Below are 23,103 nucleotides of genomic sequence, written 5' to 3' on the forward strand. Positions count from 1 at the left end.
CTCTATTCCCGTGTTGTTGCTGTATATTAATGACTAACCTCGTATTGTGGATGAATTATCTCAGTTGTTCTCCTGACTGAAGTTTAGTCTGTTTACAGCATCCTGCCATTGCATTTGTCCCTAACCATCGGGAACTCTTGCATTGAAGGTGGAGAATGAATCTAACTTTTATCGAATGTAAAAAAGTTAGCATTCATCCTCCACCTTCACTGTGTTTATGTTATGCTAACATAGCTGTGTCGCTAGCGATCACGTAGCACATCGATATATATCCGGTCCAACTTCAGTAACCCTAAAAAAGTCACTGCTGTTTAGTTTTCTGTCTTCATTTGTGTTGGAAGTGATAGCAGAGCTGTACATTTTAATTTTTTCAGAAATCTCTCAGTCAGAACGTGGTATGTCATGTTTAGGTGGAAACTAGTGAGCTAACTTCCTGCTAACATTTAACTCTGTTAAATTTAATAAATTCTGTTTTCATGGATGTTAAACTTAATTGTTACACCTGGTAAAGCAGCAACACTGATCATTTTATTAAAGATAAAAGAATGTAGACAGTTTTTAACTCTCAGTAATGCCGCAGTGTTCGTTTGACTTTGGGACCTGAAGCGGACGGAATTTTGGACCCAGATTCCTCCACGAGGCTCCCGCCTACGGTAGCCTTAATGCAATTTATCAAGCAGTGCGGCTTCGTAGCTTATCAAAGTCATACTAAAACATTTTTTGACGAATCGGTTTTATGATTTCCAAGCTTGACAAAAATATAGTAAGAAATCAGGAGGGAGGAAAATACTTTTTCATAGCACTGTATGCTGTCATAAAGGGAGATTCTAATATTAAACATGACCAAAGGTTCCAAATATGTGTAGATGCACCCAGTATCTCAAGAGCTTAAAAACTTTGCTTTGAAGCTCTTTTTTTACTCCTGGCTCTGTGTGTTGTCGATCCCTAAATGGGCTGTCTCAAATACACAGGTCTGGCTGTGAAAACCGCTTTGATTCAGATAATGCATCCCCTGTGGGCTGCAAAAAGTACCACTATAAGATAAATAAGGAGTATTCATAATTGAATTATTCAAAGGTCATATATACTTATATTAAACACAAATTATAAAAAAGTAATGTCACTACTAAGGCTGAATATATTATCTTGATACTCCAGTATCAAGTATCCTTGGGTCTTTGCTTTTTTTAACGGACACATCAAATGCAATTACATTTGATGTCAGTTTTTAGATTAGTTAGGATTTACAAAAACGTACCTGTCCCAGATCACATGCGAAGATACCTAAATGTGCATTTCAATCCCAATGGGTTCTCCATGCATATTTCCCTGAATTGCCATGTGTGTTAAAACCAAGCAGAGATGAAACATGTTGTTCTCTGCACCGTTAACAGAAACATTTTTCTTGCACATGTTGTAATTTGTTGAAGTAGATCCTTTTTTAGGCCCTATCGGAAACTGAAATGCCGCTCTTGGTCTCAGAGATGCCTGAGCTCGTCTTGTTATTTGCACTAGGGAACATAAACTGCCTTGCTATAGCAATGATACTGTGATAAAACACTTTCATATGACATAAAACTTCATACCAATGATGGCACAGTCCTAATACCAAGCAGCAATCCCCACGGCTGATAAGAAAAGTGGATGTGGAAGTGCAGTTCTTGGGTTTGCCACTTGAGACTGGATTCAAAATTAATCCAATCTCAAGTAATCCTCGACAGCTTTGGTAAAACAGCCAAGCTAAAAGGCATTAAAAGGCCAGTTTGTGTGTGTGTGTGTGTGTGTGTGTGTGTGTGTGTGTGTGTGTGTGTGTGTGTGTGTGTGTGTGTGTATGTGTACTCATTTCACTAGAAATGCAGCTGTAATAGTCATCCCTGCCTGTTTAGGATGCATCCACAGTTCTGTAAAGAGGAGATTTTCACAGGCTTCAGAAAGTATAGAATTGTCTTTACCTTTACAGCCTTGTGCTTTTAATTTGCTAAACTGGCAGCAGCTCATTATATAAACCATTATGTTGCATAAATCTCTGAAACCTTGTGAGTTTGTCCTTGGAGAAGTGTATGTGTGGCTGAAAGATTTTAATAGCTGTCTGGCCAGCAGCATTACATACTTCTTATTTACAAATATATATGTGACCTGACACTGACACCAGCTGCTCACCGATCACCACCTCCGCTGGGCAATTTTCTGGTGGAAAGTCTGCAATGTGGCAAATTGTGTCAGGAAAAACTGCTCTGTTTGATCGATAGATGCCCAGATGGAAGACGTGGGCGTCACAAACGGACTGGCTGACAGACGGACGAACAAACATTGGCAACCACAGGCCAGACTACGTGCAAGCCACATTTGCCAAATTACTTAAGATAATGACTACATATAGATATTTTCTCCGTTGTATCTCTTTCTGTTATTTGCAATTTCTGTTAATTTCTTCGTGTTAATCTTTAAGTCTTTAAAGACTTTAAAGATATTTAACAAAGACCCTCGCAGGTGTCCATTTTAATGGCTAGACATCCCAGCCAAGTGTTTCATTTTTACAATAAACTGTAGAAAATTAGAGCAAGAAAGAAAATGAGTGGCATTCTCTCTCCTTGTTCTGTGACGAGACAGAAGCACAGCTGATGCAAATCCATCAGGTATCATAGACCAAATGGTTATTAGCACTGGCCTAATATAACACATCCACCATAAACAGAGGTTATAAACTCTATCGACTTCTACAACTATTATAGCTTTTCATCTGTCACTACTTCCTAACACCCCACTCTCTACCATCTCCTTACATCAGCCTGTCTTTCCCTTTCACCACCTACTACTTGGTTTACCCAACAAGTCACAATGCATATCATTATGAGTTTTGAGCGATACACCAGCCACCTCCACACAAACACGAAGAGCAGATGGCTGTGTGGACAGCGTCCCTCTTGGAGTTGTACTCGCGACAGATTGAGTGGGAGGCAAGGCGCCTCTGAAGTCACTTTCACTGCACTTTCTTCTGTTTCCTGTCCAGTTTCATTACGCTGCAAAGCCAAAGCAACCAAAACCAATGTACTGCAGAAACTCATATCATCTATGCAAGCACACAAATGCAAGAGTTAGTAAGACTGCATGAGATTACATCATCATCACTGCTGCTCACTTTCTTCAACATGGTGCAAATAAGTCAAACTAGTCTACAGCCATAATTAGGGTTTTCTATCAGAAAGGCTGCTTGACAGACAGGGTGAGGGCCAATTTAATGTTGCATTCAACTGATGCAGGGTTATAATGCTGCTTTAACCTTCTAGGACCTGGCGTCCACATGTGTGGACATCACATTTCGGGTTGTCTAGACCAAAATACTAAATTGTGCTCTACAAGTACCTGATATCCACTTATGAGGACATTATCCTGCCACTGTTCTATTGAAATTTAAAGCGAATGTCCTCATATGTGGAAACAAAAATCAGGTAAAAAAATAAATAAATAAAAAATCTGGTAATTCTTTGTTTTTACATTCATCATGTCCCAATCAGCCCAAATAGCAAAGAGAAATTAAAAATGCAATACTAACTATGAGAACAGCAGCGATGGGCTGGCCTCTGCTATGATGACCAGATTCCAAGACACTAATGTTGGGTAAAGTTTCTGCAGACGTGGAACATATTACTAAAGATAAGATTTCTTTGTGTCAGTGTAAAAACAAAGCACTGGTATAATTAGTAACTTGAAATATAATTGTACTCCTTTAAAGTAAGTCAGTGTTAAAGATCTGACATTATTAATTCTGAGCACCTGATAATCCTGTCTAGAGGAACTGTTTAGTTACCACAAATTACGATTTCCAAACTCTGAACAGAACCACTGCTCACTGATAATTAGCATCAATTAGCATAAAAGCACTACCAGCACCACAGATATTTTCTTTTTGCACAGTAGTAGTAACATCTTTAATTCATGGGTTGTGCTGATCCAGGGCAGTGTCACTGGTTTTAGCTTCTTTACTAATTAATAATCACTTAATAAATTATTATTATTATGATTAAGATTAAATTTATGTTGGATTTAATCCTACTGGCTTAGTTTCATGTAGGCATCCCGGTTTATAACCAGCACTTGCAACACAGATGTGTGGGCACACACCAGTGCCCAAAACACAAAGTTAAAGCTTGCACTCCTGCCCTCTACACTGCTACACTGATCCATCACCACTGCAATGAAAAAACTGAAGGTGATATTTCTGTCTGCTTTTTCAGTTTTAAAACTCAATGTAAGTGTGTGTTTGTTGGTGAAACACTGTGGAGAGGGCATGGTGGAGTGTGGAGGAGAGATACAGTCAAGTCCATAATTTTTTCTAATTTTGTCTCTGTGCACCATTACAGTGGGTATATATAAATAAAACAATCAAGACGTCACTGAAGTGTAGACTTTCATCTTTAATTCAAAGTACTGTATTAACTGTGACTATTTAGGAATTACAGTTTTTACAGAGACACATTTTCAGAGGCTCTAACAAACTAACATAATTTAAAATATAAAGATTTGAAGGAAACTTGTTTGCAGTCAGTGTGCTGCCTGAAGTCTAGAAACCATGGATATGACCACATGCCGTTTCCTCCCTTGGAATGCTCTCCTTGGCTTTTGCTGCAGCCACCTTCATTTGCAGATTGTTTGTATGTCTCTCCCTTTTGTTTTGTCATCAGTAACTAAAAGCATGCTGTAGTGGATTGAGATCACTTGAGTGATTTAGCCATTGAATAATATCCCAGTTTGAGAAACTCTAGGGTTGCTTTTGCACTATGAGCTGTCTGATGTGTTTTTCATACCAAACGGCTGGCCAGTGCATTTCTGCTTTTTAAAAATGTGCAATATTGTTGATTTACTACTTCTAAAGGTTTTCGTGTCCCTCTTATTATTTATTTACATCTTATTTAGTTTTTTCAGTCCAACAATGGCTTCCCTCACTTCTACTGACATCTCTTTAGACCTCAAACAGAGAGTTCCAATGAACAGTAACTGGGTGAAGGTCCCAGTGGTCCCAGTGGTAATTGGAACACTAGGTGCAGTGACTCCCAAGCTAGGCGAATGGCTCTAGGAGGTCCCGGGAACAACATCAGAGATCTATGTCCAGAAGAGCGCAGTCCTAGGAATAGCCAAGTTACTGCACAGGACCCTCAAGCTCCCAGGCCTCTTGTAGAGGACCCAAGCTTGAGGGATAGATGCCCGCAGGGGCGAGCGGGGAATTTTTTTTAAATTTTTATGTATGTGCACTTTCTAGACATCTTACTATCATTCAGTTGTCTAATACTAACAGTACTTATTAGCACCTTAAAGGAGCTCAAAAGAGTTAGAACTATAAAGTGTAAAGTATAGAAGAAATAAACTTTTTAAACAGCATTTGATTAACTGATGGCCATCCACTGATCCAATACTCACTAATTATGCTAGGCTAAATTATTCATCACTGTAGGCAAACAAGGTTAACTATTATTTGCTGCTCCCATGCTAGTATATCCAGCTGCTGGAAGTGGAAAAATATTCTCATGTCCCTCTCCTTTCATCACAAACAGTGTATCTGCACAGAAATGGCAGGAAGTGCTGGCAGTGCTACGCAACTCCATTGTTCCATCTGTTTGTTCCACCTGACATGCAACACAGTAGGAGGATGCTTAGTGCAAGAGAAGAATCCAAGTCTCCTCATTAACCTTTTGTTTGGTTGCCCTCTAGCCATTTGCACATTTACAGGGGACATACACTGAGATTTTCTGGGTCATATATACTCCAACAGAGAAACCAATGTGAATAATAAATGTGAGCAAGTGTGAGAGTAGTTCATGTTTGTAATTAGGGTCAGTATACTCCCACATGGAGAATCATTAATTATGGTCTGAATCCTGAGTTTGTCATTACACTGCTAATTACTTTATTTACTAAAATTAATTCAGGTATGTTTACTGTTAGGTAAAGCTAAAACGTTTTTGGCAATTTGAGCTACAGTGGCTTGTGTACTGGATCAGAATACATGGACCCGCCTTCACTCCCGCTGTGCATCAATGATCCTTGGCCTCCAATGAGGTAACCACTGTTCCTTCTATGGACCACTGACCTCTCTCCACAAACTCTCCACGAGAGCTGCAGTGTTGAAGATCATCACAATTTGGCCCTTGCTTGCCCATTTCTCCAGTTTCTAATACATCAACTTTGATGTCAAAATGTTCACTTCCTCCCTAATATATCCCACCCACTAACAGGTGCCCCAACGAAGAGATAATCATTATTTACTTCACCTGTCATTGGTCAGGGTGTTATGCCTTATCAGTGTATATGTGTGTTTGGTGTAGCAGCCATTTAGGAATATGGTTCTCCATAAAATTAAGTTCCAGGTCCAGTGACAGTACAGTAATTGTAGAATAGTAATGGGTAATTTGGTGCAAGTGTAAATCTCTGAGTTACAGTGCTGTCTAACTTTGAAATGGTTGTAGCGTGCATGACAAAATTATAACTGGTGCTTTAACCACACTTCTGTTACAGTATATTTAGTAGGGATGCACTCCACTGATACACTGCAATCAGCAAAGGCGTGTCTACCTGCTTTTCTTTCTGTCTCTCACACAGATGCAGACATGGAGTAACACACAGCTGAGAACACTGCAGAGGGCTGCGTTGTTGTTCTGTCTGTATTTAGGTAGGTCTGTCACCTTCACTGAATCCAATCTGCTGCAAAAACCTAGTTATATAATTTACATTACGAGAAGAGAAGAGAAGAGAAGAGAAGACCTTTAACACACCTTTATTATATTATCAGTTATATCAATTCTTCAACTTACAACCATAACTGAAAATGAATGCCAAATCAACATATGAACAACCATCAACCCCACCCAAATACAATAAACACAAAAATGAAAACAAAAACAGAAGACACTCCATTCTGTTTTTTTCAAAAATTCAGAACTAAATTATCATCGGTTATTTTACACAAAACTCCATTAATACCCCAAATAGAGACAAACTCTTCAATGTTGGACACCATCTTGTAATAAACAAACTCTACTTTCAAACGTGCACCTACTAACCCTTTAAACATAATTCCTAAATTAACAGATCCTGTTCCCTTCATTTTGTTCCTCCTTGTGAGCCATATACTCATCTTAGCCTGACCTATTAAAAAATAATCAAGCAAACCTTCCTACGCTGCAGTGCAGAGTACCTTGGACCCAGGATAAAGAGACCCTCCTCTAAAACACTCCTAAGGCCAGCAAGCCACTGGCGCAGCAATGAAAAAAGGCCAGCTAGCCTGGGACAGCCAAGCCACAGGTGCTGCAGTGTTTCCTCAGTTAGAAAAGACAGTGGTTCCCTGTTCGTGGATCCATATGTGCCACATGCCTGTTCGCAGCCATGGCTCCATGCACTATTCTCCACTGGAGATCCGGACTGTGTTTCTCTATGGGAGGTTTGTACAGGGACCTCCAGCTGCCCCTTGGAGATGACCCCAGAGCCAACACACCTGACCACCTCGACTCCAGAACACCAGCCAACAATCTGTTCAGCAGCTTTACAGCCACCTCATATATAGCCTTCTGTGAAATCTTTGACAGGTCACCCAGAACAGGTGTTCGAAAGGAAAGTAGAGAGCCTCCCTCCTCATCCTGCTCCCCAACTGCGGCACAAACAGGCAACGACAGAAAGTCAGCTGAACTCGGTTGACCACCTGCAGAGTCCCCAGCGCAGCCCTTACAAGTCCAGGAAGACCACCCATGACTTCTTCCACCAGCTTGTCCAGAAAGCGCAGAGATCTGATTCCAGTCTCCTGAGCCAGCTTGGCAGCCGTTTTCCACTGCCCTGCCATCCTGAGGCCCGCCAGCTTAGTTAGACCAGCATTTACGAGGAACCTCTGCACACTAGTAGTGCTGATCATCCTACTTGGCATCAGGGGATTGTAAAAAAAAAAAAGAGGCTCTTCACCAACATCACCATAAAATTGAGAACAGTCTCTCTGTACTTTAAAAACAGTCTTCCAAGCAGTCAAAACAGACTGGTAAAAAACAGAGGTCTGCGAAAGGTCTATGCCAGTTACGTCAATAAGAAACTGGTGCTTGTCATATGCAAGGTCCTTTATTCAGTGAAGCAGCATAGATGCAGTCTTGAACCAGAGTGGTTATTGCTTTCGATAAAGATACTGCTATGCTGTCTGAAGACGGAACGCTGTGATGCAGCTGCGAAGGTCAATCAAACCCTGACCCGGACACGGTGACCTGCATAGATGGCACAAACAGTGGCGAAACAGCCACAAACAAATCATCCAAAATGATCCCCCTTTCAACTAACAGGTGAACCAAGCGCTCCTCACGGAGAAAGGCAACCACAGCCTTGTTCATCCAAGCGCCATAAGTTATGTTCTCATGGCCCACCTGTTCACCAACAGCTAGCAAAACCTGCTCCACGGTGTACTGTTGGGGTGCCACCACCCTGGCCCCATGTCTAACAGACAGGGGAGGCGAACCCTCACTAGGGAGGGACGCCATGACTCAAGGTAAAACTGGCCAATTAACTAAAATTCTTCACTTCACAACACAATGAAATAAACGTGCCTTACCTGTTAACCACCCATAAAGCCCAAAGTTTTCTGGAAAAAAACAGTCCAAATCTCCCAAACTCACTCAGCAGCTCCACGCACTCACCAAACACCTTCACACACCCATTCACTCACACTCCCAGCATGCAGTGCAGGAAGAAGAGAAGAGAAGAGAAGAGAAGAGAAGAGAAGAGAAGAGAAGAGAAGAGAAGAGAAGAGAAGAGAAGAGAAGAGGTTTGTGGTTTCCATGTGGCAATTTAAACCCAGGCGCCTGCTCTGCACATGGAACCAATTTGAAATGTGAAACTATAGGGACTCCTTGAAAGAAGGATGACTGCCAATCAGATGATAGAAAAACAAGTATGTAAATGCCAACCAAGCTCTTTTCAAATTTTGTATCAAAATATATCAGGTTACACTGTGTTTTCTGGTCCTGTATATCTCGTCTCAGAGAGTTTCAGGCTGTGTGCATCTTTTTTCCTTTCAAAGGTTACATTTGCTGTGACTGTAACTTACAGGAGAGATTAATGGCAGTTATATGGTTGGATTATCTGTCTGTTAAGAAGCTTAATCAAAAACTTATTGATAGATTTCCATCAAAATTTTACCAGAGGTGGGCCAAACTGACACAGGAGCTGGATCTAAGAATCTAAGGATTCTTACCCGCTGTGAGATACGGCAAAAACAAACATACCAAACTAATATAAGTACAAGAAGCACAAACCACCATTAAGGCAGCTCACTCTCTGGGCAGTATTTACTTTTAAGGGTATAGTATTGTATTTTATATATATTCATTTTTTTTCACATAAATATACTTTTAGAAGTTTACCGTGAAGTGAAAACAAGTGTTTTATTCTGTTAAAACCTATTTTAATATACCTGACAATTTTGCCCATATTTTTTTTTTTTTATTTATTTATGTGTATATGGCACATGTGTAGCATTCATTTTACTGTTAGGTAAAATCTGTTCACATGTTTAGTAATAAATATCAAATGAAAAACATTTCCTCACCACAAGTTTATTTTTATTTTTAAAATACATTTTTATGTATGGCGAATTCCCTGTCTTTTGCTTTGCTCTACAGTATCTTTTACAGAATACAATTTTATAAAATACAACTTGAGATTAAAGAAATGTGAAAGTTTGTAAAAACTAGGCTCACTTCTAATGACTACAACATACATTTTGACAAAAGATTAAAGGTAGGTTGTTGCTTCCAGCTGTTCTGAGAAGTCTTCTCTTAATTTATTGAAAACCTGCTGCGTCACAAAGGCAGAATCCATCCAAAAAGTAGCACATCAGTAGTAAGTGATGATAAATTAACCCCAATGTGGGGACAAGATCAATAAGGAGCTAATGACATTGTAAACTTTATGTTTGAGAAGTAAGCTGTCACGCAAAGTCACAGTTTATTACCTCAGTAGTTAATTTGTATACATGAATTCTCTCTAATTATCTAAGTAGCTGCACAAATATAGCTGCCTTGTTAAGAGCATTCAAAGAGACTGCACTTCTCAGTGGTCATGACTTACGGTCAATGAGAAATGCACGTGTGCAAGGCCAACAGCACCATCTGCACCAGGTTTCCTCCATTAGTCACCCAGAAATTTAAAACAGCTTGTGCTGAGAGAAAAACATAGCAGAAGAGAGAGACCACAAAAGAAAGCAGAAGAAAGAGCACTCTTGAAGAGTCACCCAACAATGTCCTTGTTTTCGGTTTTAAAATAAATAAATAAAACGCAGATGCATTTCAGTTAAAACACCATAGTGTAACAATTTCAGTTGTGCATATAATTTATCTATATGCTGGTGTGTACTCATTTCCAAATTCCTTTTTATCAGCGCAAAACTGCAGTTTTAGATGGTTTCACACTGAACCAAGACCATGCACAAAATATAAACTGGCAATTAAATGAAAGAAAAAACATCTGCAGCTGAAACCAACACACAGCAGAGTGTGTTTAAGGCAGAATTACAACAACTGGGGCTGAGAAAGGAAGGGAGCAGCCGACAGCAGTAATCACACACATGCATGAGGACCTGCTTAGCTGTCTGTTGTGTATGTGGTCTTTAAATATGCACACTTCCATTACACTACTTTTACATGGCAGTGTCCTTATTATTTATACTTATTATTTATAGAGTGGGGAGCTCTGCTCACTAAGATTCCATTTTACAATGGAGACTGGTGCTCTGCAATGTACAAACAGTCCACATTTAGGACCTACAACTATATTTTTTCCACTACTAGCTATAAACTCATTTTACATATGAAATATGTGGTCGACTGTACTATGCACTCTCTGAAACAGACTCGTGGATCTGCCTACTCAGCACTTGGCTGAAAACTTTCAAAGTGTTCCGTCTTGTCTCAGACTGCAAGGCTGAAGGGAAAACTGCAGGAAGACAAAAGAAGACTCTCACCATGGTGCGTGTCGCTGGTCGAGCGCATTACCCTTATCTCATTTATCACACAGACATCCCCTTTGACTGGAGGTTGCTGAATCTCCACACAAGCATGAGACAGCCGGTGGTCCTGAAGTTGCAACGGCCACGGGCCAGTCGGACAACGAAATTTCTAGTCTGAAAACTGCTTGCTTTGCTAACTAAAAACTGTGTTTGCTTCTAATATGTCATTTTCCAGAAGTTACATAACCAGGTCCTTAATTTTGTATCTGCAAAGTTCAAAAAACTGAGTCTACGGGGTGTCGCGAGCGCCGTTCTCTCTCCCAGGGGAACGCGCAGCTGCTACGCGAGCGTCTGGGAAATGACTTTTCAAAGTAAAAGCCGTACTGTTTAAGGAGGGGCTGCCTGCTCAGTGTGAAATTTGAGATGATTTCTCCCTGAAAACATAACAACGCGTCTCCGAACCGGCAGACAGCTTAAGGCAGATATAGGAACAAGAAAGGAAGAAGGCAGACTACAATCCCCTGTAACTGCAACAAGAACTGTGACCAGGAACTTGACTGTTACAAAACAAAGCAAGCATGATAACGGCTATGGCTCAATAGGGTTGAGTAAAAGAGTAAAAAACGCTATATAAATACCACTCCATTTACCATTTCTATAGTTTTTCTTTAAAATTATTAATATTTTAATCTCTAGACATGAAAATTATGAACAGTCTTACATGCTGGTGATCCTCTTTGTGTGCCACTAACGCAACGCCAGCTCGTGAGATCTAAAGTCTGTATTACAAAGCAAGACTGCTATCCCTGTGTAGCAGAGAGTACCAGAGCCACAAATTAATGTTCCTGGTACTGTTCAAGGTGTACCCTGCCTCTCTTATAGTAGCACCTTTGATAGGCTTCAGCCCCCTTGAATTGGATACATGGTTAAGAGGATGCATGATTGTAGGTATTGATGAATTAATGGATAGATGTTCCTTGCCTGCAACACTTTTTAAGTAGGTGGCAAATTATCGACCATGTGAATAGTGAATACAGGGTTTCCCAAACGTGTATTGCCAAGATAATCATACTCCTTCCACCAGTTTGCCGTCTTTGTGTATGCTGGTGCACACATCACATACACATGTACCCAGCAGTAACGCAGTAAATATAGAATCAGAATCAGAATACTTTATTGATCCCTGGGGGAAATTATGTTTTTGTTCCAGTGCTCCATTATAAACCAACAATAGTACAATATATATATATATATATATATATATATATATATATATATATATATATATATATATATATATATATATATATATATATATATATATATACACATAAGTCACTCATTAATAAATAGCTGGAAAAGAAACATGTGTAGTTGTAGCAGTAACCAGTGTGTTAAGTGGATGCGTTGTACAGGGAGATGGCCACAGGCAGGAAAGATTTCCTGTGTCGTTCAGTGGTGCTTTTCGGTAATCTCAGTCTCTCACTGAACGTGCTCCTGTGACTGACCAGCATGTCAAGGAGTGGGTGGGAGGTGTAATCCAACATTGTCTTTATTTTGGACAGCATCCGCCTCTCCGACACCACCTCGAGGGAGTCCAGCTCCATCCCCACAACATTGCTGGCCTTAGGGATTAGTTTATTGAGTCTGTTGGCATCTGCAACCCTCAGCCTGCTCCCCCAGCATGCAACAGCATAGAGGATCGCACTGGCCACAACAGACTCATAGAAAATCCTCAGCATTTTCTGGCAGATGTTGAAGGACCTCAGTCGCCTCAAAAAATAGAGACGACTCTGGCCCTTCCTGTAAAGTGCTGTGGTGTTTTTAGCCCAGTCCAGTTTCTTGTCAATGTGTACTCCAAGGTATTTATAGTCCTCCACAATGTCAACACTGACCCCCTGGATTGAAACAGGGGTCAAGTGTTTCCTGGTCTTCCTGAAGTCCACGATCAGTTCCTTGGTCTTTGCCACGTTGAGCTGCAGATGATTCTGCTCACACCACGTGACAAAGGAGTCGACCACAGCCCGGTACTCTGTCTCATCATCCCTGCTGATGCATCCAACCACCGCAGAGTCATCAGAAAACTTCTGAAGATGGCATGTCTCTGTGCAGTGGCTGAAGTCTGTGGTGTAGAGGGTGAAGAGGAAGGGGGAGAGGACAGTCCCCTGTGGTGCCCCTGTGTTGCTGATTACCTTGTCAGACACACTGTGGGAGACGTACATATTGTGGTCTTCCTGTCAGGTAATCAACAATCCAGGACACCAGAGACGCATCCACCTGCATCGCTGCTAACTTATCACCCAGTGAAAGCACTAGAAAAGTCAAAAAACATGACCCTCACAGTGCTCGCCGGCTGGTCCAGATGGGTGTAGACACGATTGAGCAGGTAGATGATGGCGTCCTCAGTTCCGAGACGAGGCTGATAAGCGAACTGAAGGGGATCCAGATGTGGTCTTACTATGGGTCGCAGCTGGTCCAGGATGAGCCTTTCCAGGGTCTTCATGATGTGGCAGGTCAGTGCCACAGGCCTGTAATCCTGGGGGCCACTGGGACGTGGCGTCTTTGGTACAGGGACGAGGCATGATGTCTTCCACATCACTGGGACCCTCTGCAGACTCAGACTCAGCAGGCTATAGGCTATAGCAAGATCCCTTACTCCCCATCATGTCTGTAATGGACTGAGTAGGTTTGTTGTTTTATGTTTCAAAGTGCTATGTGTTACTCTTTGTTAATATTTAAAATGTTTATAGTTTTTTTTTTTTTAGCTATTAGTAAGGTATTACAAAATGTTGACGAGTGGTGTAAAGGATAGGTGTTTGTGAAGGTACTGATACTGAAAAATGATCAATAACTTTGTGACTGCATATTTGAGGAATGAGAGGGCACAAAGTTTAACCTTGAAAGAGTTTCTATCAGGGGGCAGGGGTGTAATTTCGAGGGGGGGGGGGGGGGGGGGGATTATGACCCAAGATATCTTGCTTTTCCAAAAAAGACTTCAACTGAATATAATGAACAATCTTTTGGAAAAGTAACGACAGCTTAGTGATAGGCCTAAAATTAGCTAACACAGTTTGATCAAGATCAGATCTCTTAATTGAACGTTGCACAACTGCAGTTTCTAAGTTTCCAGGGACTACACCAGAAGACTGACTACTATTAATGATGGCAAAAACTGACTGCCCTATACTGGGAAAAACCTCTTTAAAAATTAAGGAGGAACAGCATCATGCAGAGGACCTGAGGGCTTAATGTGATGAACCACATCCTCTAAGAACACAGAGACACAGGCTCAAACTGGTTAAAAACAGCAGAACAAGGGACCGAGGCTTAGAGGTCAAAAACAGGGGTTGAAATGAGAGCCCTGGTGGTGACAACCTTATCAATAACAAAAGGGAGGTTTCAAAATAAAGGCATTAAGAATGTAGTCAATAGTTTTAAACAGCAGGCGAGAGTTATAACAGTTGGCTGCAGTCATCTTTGTCTCATCTTTTAGCCTGTTTAAAGGTATTTAATACAGACGCCAACAATCTTGATTTGAAAGGACACCTGCAGCTTGTCCTTCTTCTGCCTTCGTTCAGCTCTTTGGCACTCCCGTCATTGAACCAGGTTTATCAGATCTAGCTTTTGGTTGTTTAATTTTTAGTGGCACCACAGAGTCTAAGATGGTTTTGCAGGAGGAAGTGAACCAGGCACTAAGCTCCTCTGGATTCACAGAGTCACCACAGAATAGATCAAAAACAACAGAGAACTGATCAGCAGTGAAAGGGTTGAACATCCGACAGCGCCGAACACGGGTTTGTAAGTATAGCACAAGACAACCCAACCTCATATGATACAGACATATGATCAGAGAACATAGTGTCACAAATCTCTAGGTTTGACACGGGCATACCAAACTGTATGAGAGGACAAGATCCAGTGTGTTTATGAGCAGGACCAAACACAGACTGCACCAAATTTAAAGACTCAACATTTTAAAAGTTCTGCACAAATGATTTATCAAGACAACATTATAAAATCTTCAGTAACAAGGCCACAATCATAAGAACAGTCAGCTACAAAAAAACAAACAAATACAAAACACTGCTTATATTTATGGGCAGTGTACTTTTCACTTTTAAATCACAAGCAGATTTAAATGAAAAATTTGAAAGCAGAACTTTCTGATGGAGATTTTTCCAGTTATACAAAAAGATGGATTATTCTGGCTCTTACTACAGCCAAACGGGTCCTGCTAAGACATTGGCAGAAAAAGAATCCCCCCTCCCTATGAAGAGTGGTTAAAGACAATGGCTAAGTTGGCGTCTTACGAAAAAGTGACTTATGGTTTATTAGACAAATTGCATCAATATGATTGTATTTGGTCCCCCTTTACAAGCTTTCTGTAACTTGAAGAACAGAGGAGTAATGACAGAGTGGTGGTGTGGGGATTGGTGTGCGAAGAAAGAATAGGATAACTTCCTTTGTTTTGGTTTTTTGTTGTTGTTGTGTTTTGTTGTTGTGTTTTGTTTGTTTTTGTTTTTTTGTTTTTTAAACTATTTATTTGTGTAGTTATCCTTAAGTTCTGTTGTTGAAGTTTAAAATGAAATAAATAAAAATTGTTGATGACAAAAAAAAATTGAAAGCATTAATTTGTCATGATAAGATAAATGTTAAAATTAGATTAGTTTTTACAGCTTAATGCATAGCTTTTCAGAAGAGTATCTCTTTTTAAATTTACAGTAATCTGATGAACATTTATTCAAGTAGATCTAGATGCTGTGAGATCTGACAGGCCAAGATGATGGTCCAGTTCGTCAGCAGGCGCAGATAATTACGGCTTCTGTTAGAAATGACCCCTGCCAGGGCTGTGGCTGATGTACTGTGTTAATCTTGAGGAAGGTTGAGGATGACATCTTGTGTTCAATGAGGGTTTTTGTCTTACTTGTGTTGGGTTGAAGAAGCCTGGAAATGAAAGTTTGTCAAGAAGAAGAAGAAGAAGAAGAAGAAGAAGAAGAAGAAATGTCTTACTTCACTTGTTTAGGGTTAAAGTGTTTTTTACATTCATTCAAAAAATTAAACATAATTCAACAAAATTTTCCATAAGCATGTTATTTTTCTTTGTAGATTTTTCTTTAAACAACACTGAACATTTCAGTATTAAAAAGATATTTCCATTATGTGATTGATCACTTGAAACAACCATTTATAGATACCATGTTCTAATAATACACAGTTTTAATCAGTGGTCCTATTAATGGTTACAACATTATTTACTAGTAATGAGTTGTAAGGCAGTATAGGGACAGGGATTTCCAGACTGTTGAACATTATTCTTGGTTTTTAGACATACAGAGCAGCTTATTTGTGCATGTTATCATTTACAACTGCAGTTCTGATGGCTTGCAAAAATAAAATTTTGAATGTTTGATTCCTCAGAGAAGGTAAACAAGGACGCATAGGTATCAGATAGGCTGATTGTTTGTCTGACTATCAGAAGGTTGTGCAAAAAATGACCAAGGCACACTTAAACACGGTGGAGAGCTGGGAAAAGGAAAAAGTATTTATACATTGATGCACAATAACTGGCCTTAGTGCAGGATCTACTCTGTGGGCCCTTCTAGTTTCCATTTGAAATTAAATAAGCAGGTGTGTGGGAAAATGATCCTTAACCTTCCTCTCGTGTTAGCTTTCTGTTATCATCTCTTATGTTAGCGGGTCGGTTTTGACCCGTGAATTAAATCAGCTATAAAATATACTAAAAACAATAAGTTATCATCCAATTTGTTTCTCATCTCTTGGTTACCTTGTTAGGCTTCCTTATCCATGAAAATGTTGGTTTTAATACTTTTGGTGTGGGCCTCTGGGTCTTTTTTTGTCACTATACCCCTCGATTTCAATTAAAAAAAAATTGTAAAATTAACCTCAAGAGAATCATATTAATAAATAAAAGGTTTCTGTGTTACCTGAGTATTACTGAGGGGTATAGGACACATCTCTTAAATAAATCTGTTTTATTGATTTTTTTCATTTTAAGATTAATAACTAAAATGACATCGATGGTGTTACGGGTCAATTTCGACCCATAGACATTTACATCAAGAAAAGACAAAAAAAGTTTGTTTTTTTTCAGCAGTAGACCTTTAATATAAACTGAAAAAAAGAAAAAGTCCTCTCCTCCTTTGTTTTGGTTATAGCCGTGGGTAATTGTGGGCTTTTTATCACTTCCCAATGATACAGCTTCACCTCAGTTTCCTTTGTGAAGTTCTTGTCCAAGGTCATATCTGGTAAAAAATAAAATAAAATAAAATATCACAGCTGATATTGTGATCCTGCAGTCCAGTGGGCATATGGAGGACCACACATTTTCATTGTTTCTTCTCAGGGATGCCACTCGCAGCTTTGACTGTGAAAATCTGTACATTCCAGGCATAGTTGGTTTTTGCATCACAGGCTTCCCAGATTTTTCTGCCGTTTTTCCCTTGCTTACTGGGTATATATTGCCGGAAGGGGCATTTTCCTCAAAAAGTGGACAAGACATTCATCCACTGTCACTGGCCCTGGGATGAACATCAGTGGAAGAAGCTGCACCCATCTCTCCCAGACATCCCTGATGGGAGCAAGTTTGTCAGACCTCGGTCTGGTCTCTCTGTTGTCAAATCTGAGGACTCTTGAATCAAAATGATATCAAATGTGTGAAGTGACATCGTTGCCCAGAAAATGTTTCTGCCTGTCGATGCATCCCATAGACGATCAGTGGCCTCATTGCAGCATCTGTACACTCCAGCAAGAACAATGAAAGCATCCAGGTATTCCTCATCATGTCGCCATTGACTTTTTTTCCTTCAAGGTTTATCATAGTAATGATGATTCTTTCTAGTGACAATGGCATAAATATCTCAAAACATCTCTTGATGTCACTGACTTTGGTCAGAGCAAACCTTGTGATTCCAGGGGTCATTTTGATGACATTTGCAGCAGCTGCCCTGCCATGTACATCATGAGGTACTGAGCTCCAAAAGATCTTACCATTTTTGGACTTGAATCTTTCAGCAGGAGTAGCTTCAGCACCAGCGACCTCCACCTCTGATCAGATGTGTCTGTGTCTTCTGGATGATAGTCCACATTGTCTTCCTCCTTAGAAACCTGCCCATCTGAATCGCTATGCTGCTCTGTGTCCTCTCCTTCATTTTCACCAAAAATATGATCCAGAACTTAGCTCACTGTGAATCTTCTTCTCATTTTTTGTATGCTGCAAATTGTAAATGTGCACTCTGGAAGTCAAATGGCCACTCAAATAGTGAATTCACCTCACATGCCCGTGTTTATTTTGTTTTGTTTTTGTGCAGGTATACTGCAAAAAACATGCAAAATAAGAATCCCCTAAAGCTCATATGATTAGGAGAGGCGCTTGCTGTAAGTGTTTTAGCTGACAGTGCACTTATGATTTCAGTTTTGGCTTTAATTATTGCTTTATACTCATAATATTATACCTGGGTCGAAACCGACCCTAACAACACAAAGGTCATAATTTCAACTAGGGCATTTTATAATTTAGTGAAAATAATTTTTTTTATTTTATTTTGTAGAAATAGAGGTTCCTGACAAAGTCAAAAAGCCTTGATACAATAAACAAATGTATGTGATTTTTTTATGCATTTGAAATTTAAAATGGGTCGGTGCCGACCCTAACACGAGAGGAGGGTTAAGTTGTCCAAGAGATCCAAAAAATTATATTCTCTTAGAAAAATAAAAGCCTGTACTTGTATGGGTGTCACCCTCATCCCGCTCTCAGATGTGCTGACATACAACAGCCTGTAGATGGTGACACTGTTGTGTTTTGAAACTCTTAAGCTTAAACTGGTAAAATGATGTGATTGTTTTATTGTTAATGCTCCCTGAGATTTTAGTAAATAAATGAACTGTTTGTACTCTGAAAACATTTAACATTTATGAGCAGAATAGCTTGGACAGTAAAAAGTAAAAAGAAAGAGAAATCATAACTTAAATGTTATCAGTTTTATTAAGCATAACTTTTAGCTTCTTTTATAGAAATTCTACTTGTACTGCATGTACAAATTTCCTTCTCTAGACAACACCTTAACTCACCTCAAAAAATCAAAAACTAAAACTTTTTTTAATGTATTTATTTATTTTTAATCTATCCAAGCGTGAGTGCAATGATCCACAAAAAGAAAAGAAGAGCGATATGGAGAGTGTGTGTGAGCGACAGTGTGATAGCAGAAAGCTAGGCTGATGGTTCTCATCTGCTCTCTGACCTTTCTGGCTGCCTGGCAACCCACTCACTCAGCACTGGTGTTCAGTACTGTCCCATTATACAATCAGCTGCTTCATCTGACTCTACTGGCCTCTGACCCTTCCCTCTGAACCTCCCGGCCACACGACCCCTACAGCTCACGCTTCATGACATTTCAGCTGAATAAAAGATCTGTTAAACAGGGAGCTCAGTGTGCACAGAAAACAAAGGCAGGTTTTTTGTGCAACTGAGTGCACACCCAGTTAACTGTATGCATTTACAGGGCATATGTGAACCATCTTCTACTGTATTAATCCTTTCTTTTAGGCTGCCATGGCATTTAGATTATTTCCAAACCACAGGGAGCCTCATAGATGTTTCCCTGCCACACAGCGAGAGCTTTGTTCCACGATGAGATTCCTTTAACTTTACATTACTGAACATTATTAGCAGTAATCTATATAATCATTTAAGCTGCAGAGATGTATCCCCCGTTGTACTTGGAGAATTGTTATTTCAGCTAAAGAAAGATGATGTATTTCCTGATAGGTTTTTGTAAAATCTATAGCTTAGAGGTAAAAATGTGATGTCTAAGAGAGTCTCACAGCTCCTGGCTGTTCGTTCAGATTGTGTGAAAAACCCAGACGTCTTAAACCTATGAGAAACACATCAAACACCTCTTTGTCAACACAGCAGTGGTTATATAACTGTCTCGTTTCAGGATCCACAGCCGGCCAGGGTCAGTTTCATTAAAATCTGCAGAAACTCCCAAAGCATGCCCTCAGAGACAGCCACCATAAACCTACAAGATTATGACTCACAGTCAGAGATAACAAACGGAGCCTTGTTTCGCAAATGTGTATTTGAAACCATATCAGATAAGTTGTCTTGTATGTTCAGTCAGCAGTGGTAAAGATCTGATAGGTATGGGGAAAACCCAGCTAAAGACTTTATACACATCAAAGTTTGTTTCACACTCTTTAAGTTACATTTTTTCTCACTACGCTGCCAACTTTACATATTCTGCATGAATGTCTGTGGATATTTTTCAAAGCGATAGCTAAATGATTTAAATATGGTCAAAATAATCAATAAACACTTCAGACTGTAGGAGACAAAATCCTCTGTTGCGGTTGCGTCACGAATGGCATTCACCAAATTAAGCATGCAGAGCTTCCTGCTGTGGGGACCCGTTTTAACAAGGGAGCAGCTGAAAGTGTTTTTTATAACCAGATGTTTAAATTACATCTAACAAGTAAGTGGTTTTAAATGTATGAATTTATACTTAAAACAGCTAAAAATAAAAAAAATGAAAGGACAATAAATATATGACATAATGTAGTTATAATTAAGCCGTGAACAGGGACACAAGCCAGTGCACTTCTAGTCCGGTCCCAAGCTCAGGTAAATGCAGTTGTGTCAGGTAGGGCATTCAGGGCATAAAACTTTGCCAAATGAAACTTGTGGATCATTGTTCCGGCCCTAGCTGGGCCTCCTGAAACTGCCCTTGTGTGGGTGTGGTGTTTTCTCTCCGCCTCTTCCTCTCTTGCTCCACCCCTCTGTCCCTCTCTTGGTCTTCTCTCTCCCCAGGACACAGCTGCTGTTCATTGGCCTCATTTACCACCTGGGCCCAGTCAGCAATCACCTGTCTGAGGTCATATAAGCTGGGGATGGGCTGGATGTGGGAGGGTGGCGTTCTCTGGTTTGAGAGCTAGGTGTGTGATTGTCCTGCCTACAGTGTGGAGTGGTAGGAGCAGTGGGAGAGGCTTCTGGTGGTTTTCCTCTGTGCTGGTCAGTGTGTGATACTGGTCTAGGTGTGGAAAAAGCCTGCTGTGTGTGACCAGCCCCACCCTGCGTGGCTCTTTGTGCGTAGCTCTTAACTGAGCAGTGCTTTTCCTTAAGTGTCGGTGGCCTCCATTATTTTGTTTGGCCTGCCTAGTTATTGCTAATAGCAGCGTTGCTGTCTTTTTCTGTTGAAGCCTTATAGTTGTTTTCTTTGTTGAAGTGGTCACCATCTCTTTGGGTTGGCTTGTCTGATTTATCATTAATGCAGCGTTGCTGTCTCGTTTTGTTGTTACTGTTTATATGAATATTGAGTTAATTGATGATAAAGATATTTTGTGTTAAATACCTCTGCCTGGCGTTTTTTCATTTTAACCCGGATCCAACTGTTACTGTCCCCCACCCTCTTCAACTAGCTTTCATGTGAGGACATAGCAGTCATAAAGCCTGGGATTTACTGACCTTGGTTGAGGCCCAGGTTAAAAATGACCACCTCCGGTGCCGTTGGCCAACAGGGCTATGTGAAACTGTGCTATTGTTGGCTAAAGACAAACGACGAGGAGAGGAGGAAGGCACGAGAAGGCAGTGAGAGAGAAGGAGAGGCCTTGAAATGCAGGGACTATGGTGAAAGAGAGATCTGACTGATAGGACTAGAGTAGAAATCAAGGCATTGTAGATGGATTCAAGCTGTATGGAAGTGAAATGAAGTAGGAGTAATCCCGAAGGAAGAGTATGGGAATAGTATTATAGAGGTGAAAACTGAGGTTTTACTGCAGGTAGGTCTGTTAAAAGAGAAGAATTCTTTGATACACTGGATGAAGTAGTAGAGTGTGTCTCCACTCTCTAGAGACTGGCGATTGGTACAGACTTCAACGGACGTGTAAGTGAGGGGAACAGAGGTGGCGAGGAGTTGTTGGCTAGGTGTGGTGTCGAGGAGAGAAATGATCATAGTGGATTTTGCAAAAAAGATCAAAAATGGCTGCAGTGACCATGCACTTCAAGAAGAGGCAGGAACACAGGAAGGTGCACGCATCTTATGCAGAAGGTGAAATGTGAAAAAGATCGGAGACTACAAGGTGTTGTCAGGAACGACTCTGGATCTTAAGGATTGGATGGTATTCTGTAGGATGACTTTAGAAACCAAGAAGAAGCTAGTGAAAGCAAAGGCGAGGATTAAATGCTGGAAGTTGAAGAAGGATAAACGTTCAACAGAGTTCAGGAAAGAACTGTGATAGACTCTTGGTGGTAAGGAAGAGTTGCCTGATGACTGGGGAAGTACAGCTGAAGCGTCTCTGTGCCTCTACACATCTCAGGGTGAAAAAGGAGAGACATGCAATGAATGAAGAAAATGATGGAGAGAGAAGGATGGATGGAGGACAGTTAATGAATCAGGAAGTGCAGAGGATTAGTAAGGAGGAAGTGAGGACACCTATGAAGAGTGTAAAAAAGAGCAGTGGATTTTTTTACCTAGATTGTTTAACACAATCCTGGAGAGTGAGACTATGCGTGGAACAAGGGTGATGTGCAGACCTGTAGTAAATGTAGAGGCGGGAGTAGCATTATTTAACACAAGTAATGAAAAACATACTTTAAAAACTTCAATTAAATGAAGTTAAAAGATAGCAACTTTTACTTACATGGGCACAAATGATCCTTGAATTGCACCCAGAAATATTTTTTTTTAATTTTCAGTACAGCTACAATAGTAGTCATCTGTTTACATCCATGATCATTATGTTCCCAGCTAATCCGATGATTTTAACCAGCCTTATTTTGTCTTTCTGCCATCTCATCCCAACAACAGACTGACTAATGCAGTCTGTTGTTGAAGTGAAAACATCTGATGCCTCCGCTGCATGTTTTTTTTAAAAGGTGATTCAGGGGCATGAAATGCAAGTATTTTGGGTGGATCTTTATAATGTTAAGGAACAGTTATGTTTTTAACTGGCCCAGAATAGCCCTCATAGTATATGTTGATGCTGTTAAGGGTAGTTGATTAACATTGTGCATACATACAGCACTTTGTTGAAATTATTTAGGTATTTTGGTTCTAATTTTGTGTCTGTGATGTGAAGCACACGCCTGTCTCACTGTTACTGAATATTCAGTAACATCA

The 23,103-nt window shown here is 40.2% G+C and overlaps 1 protein-coding gene across 4 annotated transcripts in view; it reads right to left on the reverse strand.

Moving 5' to 3' along the window:
• The window catches only part of gask1a (golgi associated kinase 1A), a 74,813-nt gene extending 63,500 nt beyond the window's left edge, over positions 1–11,313 (reverse strand). For 2 of the 4 annotated variants that reach the window (XM_085422077.1, XM_085422076.1), the window contains exon 1: positions 10,985–11,313. In XM_085422077.1, the coding sequence (XP_085278203.1) occupies positions 10,985–11,012 (28 nt within the window). In that variant the 5' untranslated portion in view covers positions 11,013–11,313. Of the gene's footprint in view, positions 1–8,575; positions 8,665–10,092; positions 10,184–10,984 lie in introns of those variants that run through there. The other 2 variants (XM_085422078.1, XM_085422079.1) reach the window with 2 other exon arrangements.
• Positions 11,314–23,103: the final 11,790 nt, after the last annotated feature.

This window comes from Rhamphochromis longiceps, linkage group LG11 (genome assembly GCF_057381845.1).
Source record: "Rhamphochromis longiceps isolate RC_006_pf linkage group LG11, R_longiceps_female_GT1.1, whole genome shotgun sequence".
NCBI lineage: Eukaryota > Metazoa > Chordata > Actinopteri > Cichliformes > Cichlidae > Rhamphochromis > Rhamphochromis longiceps.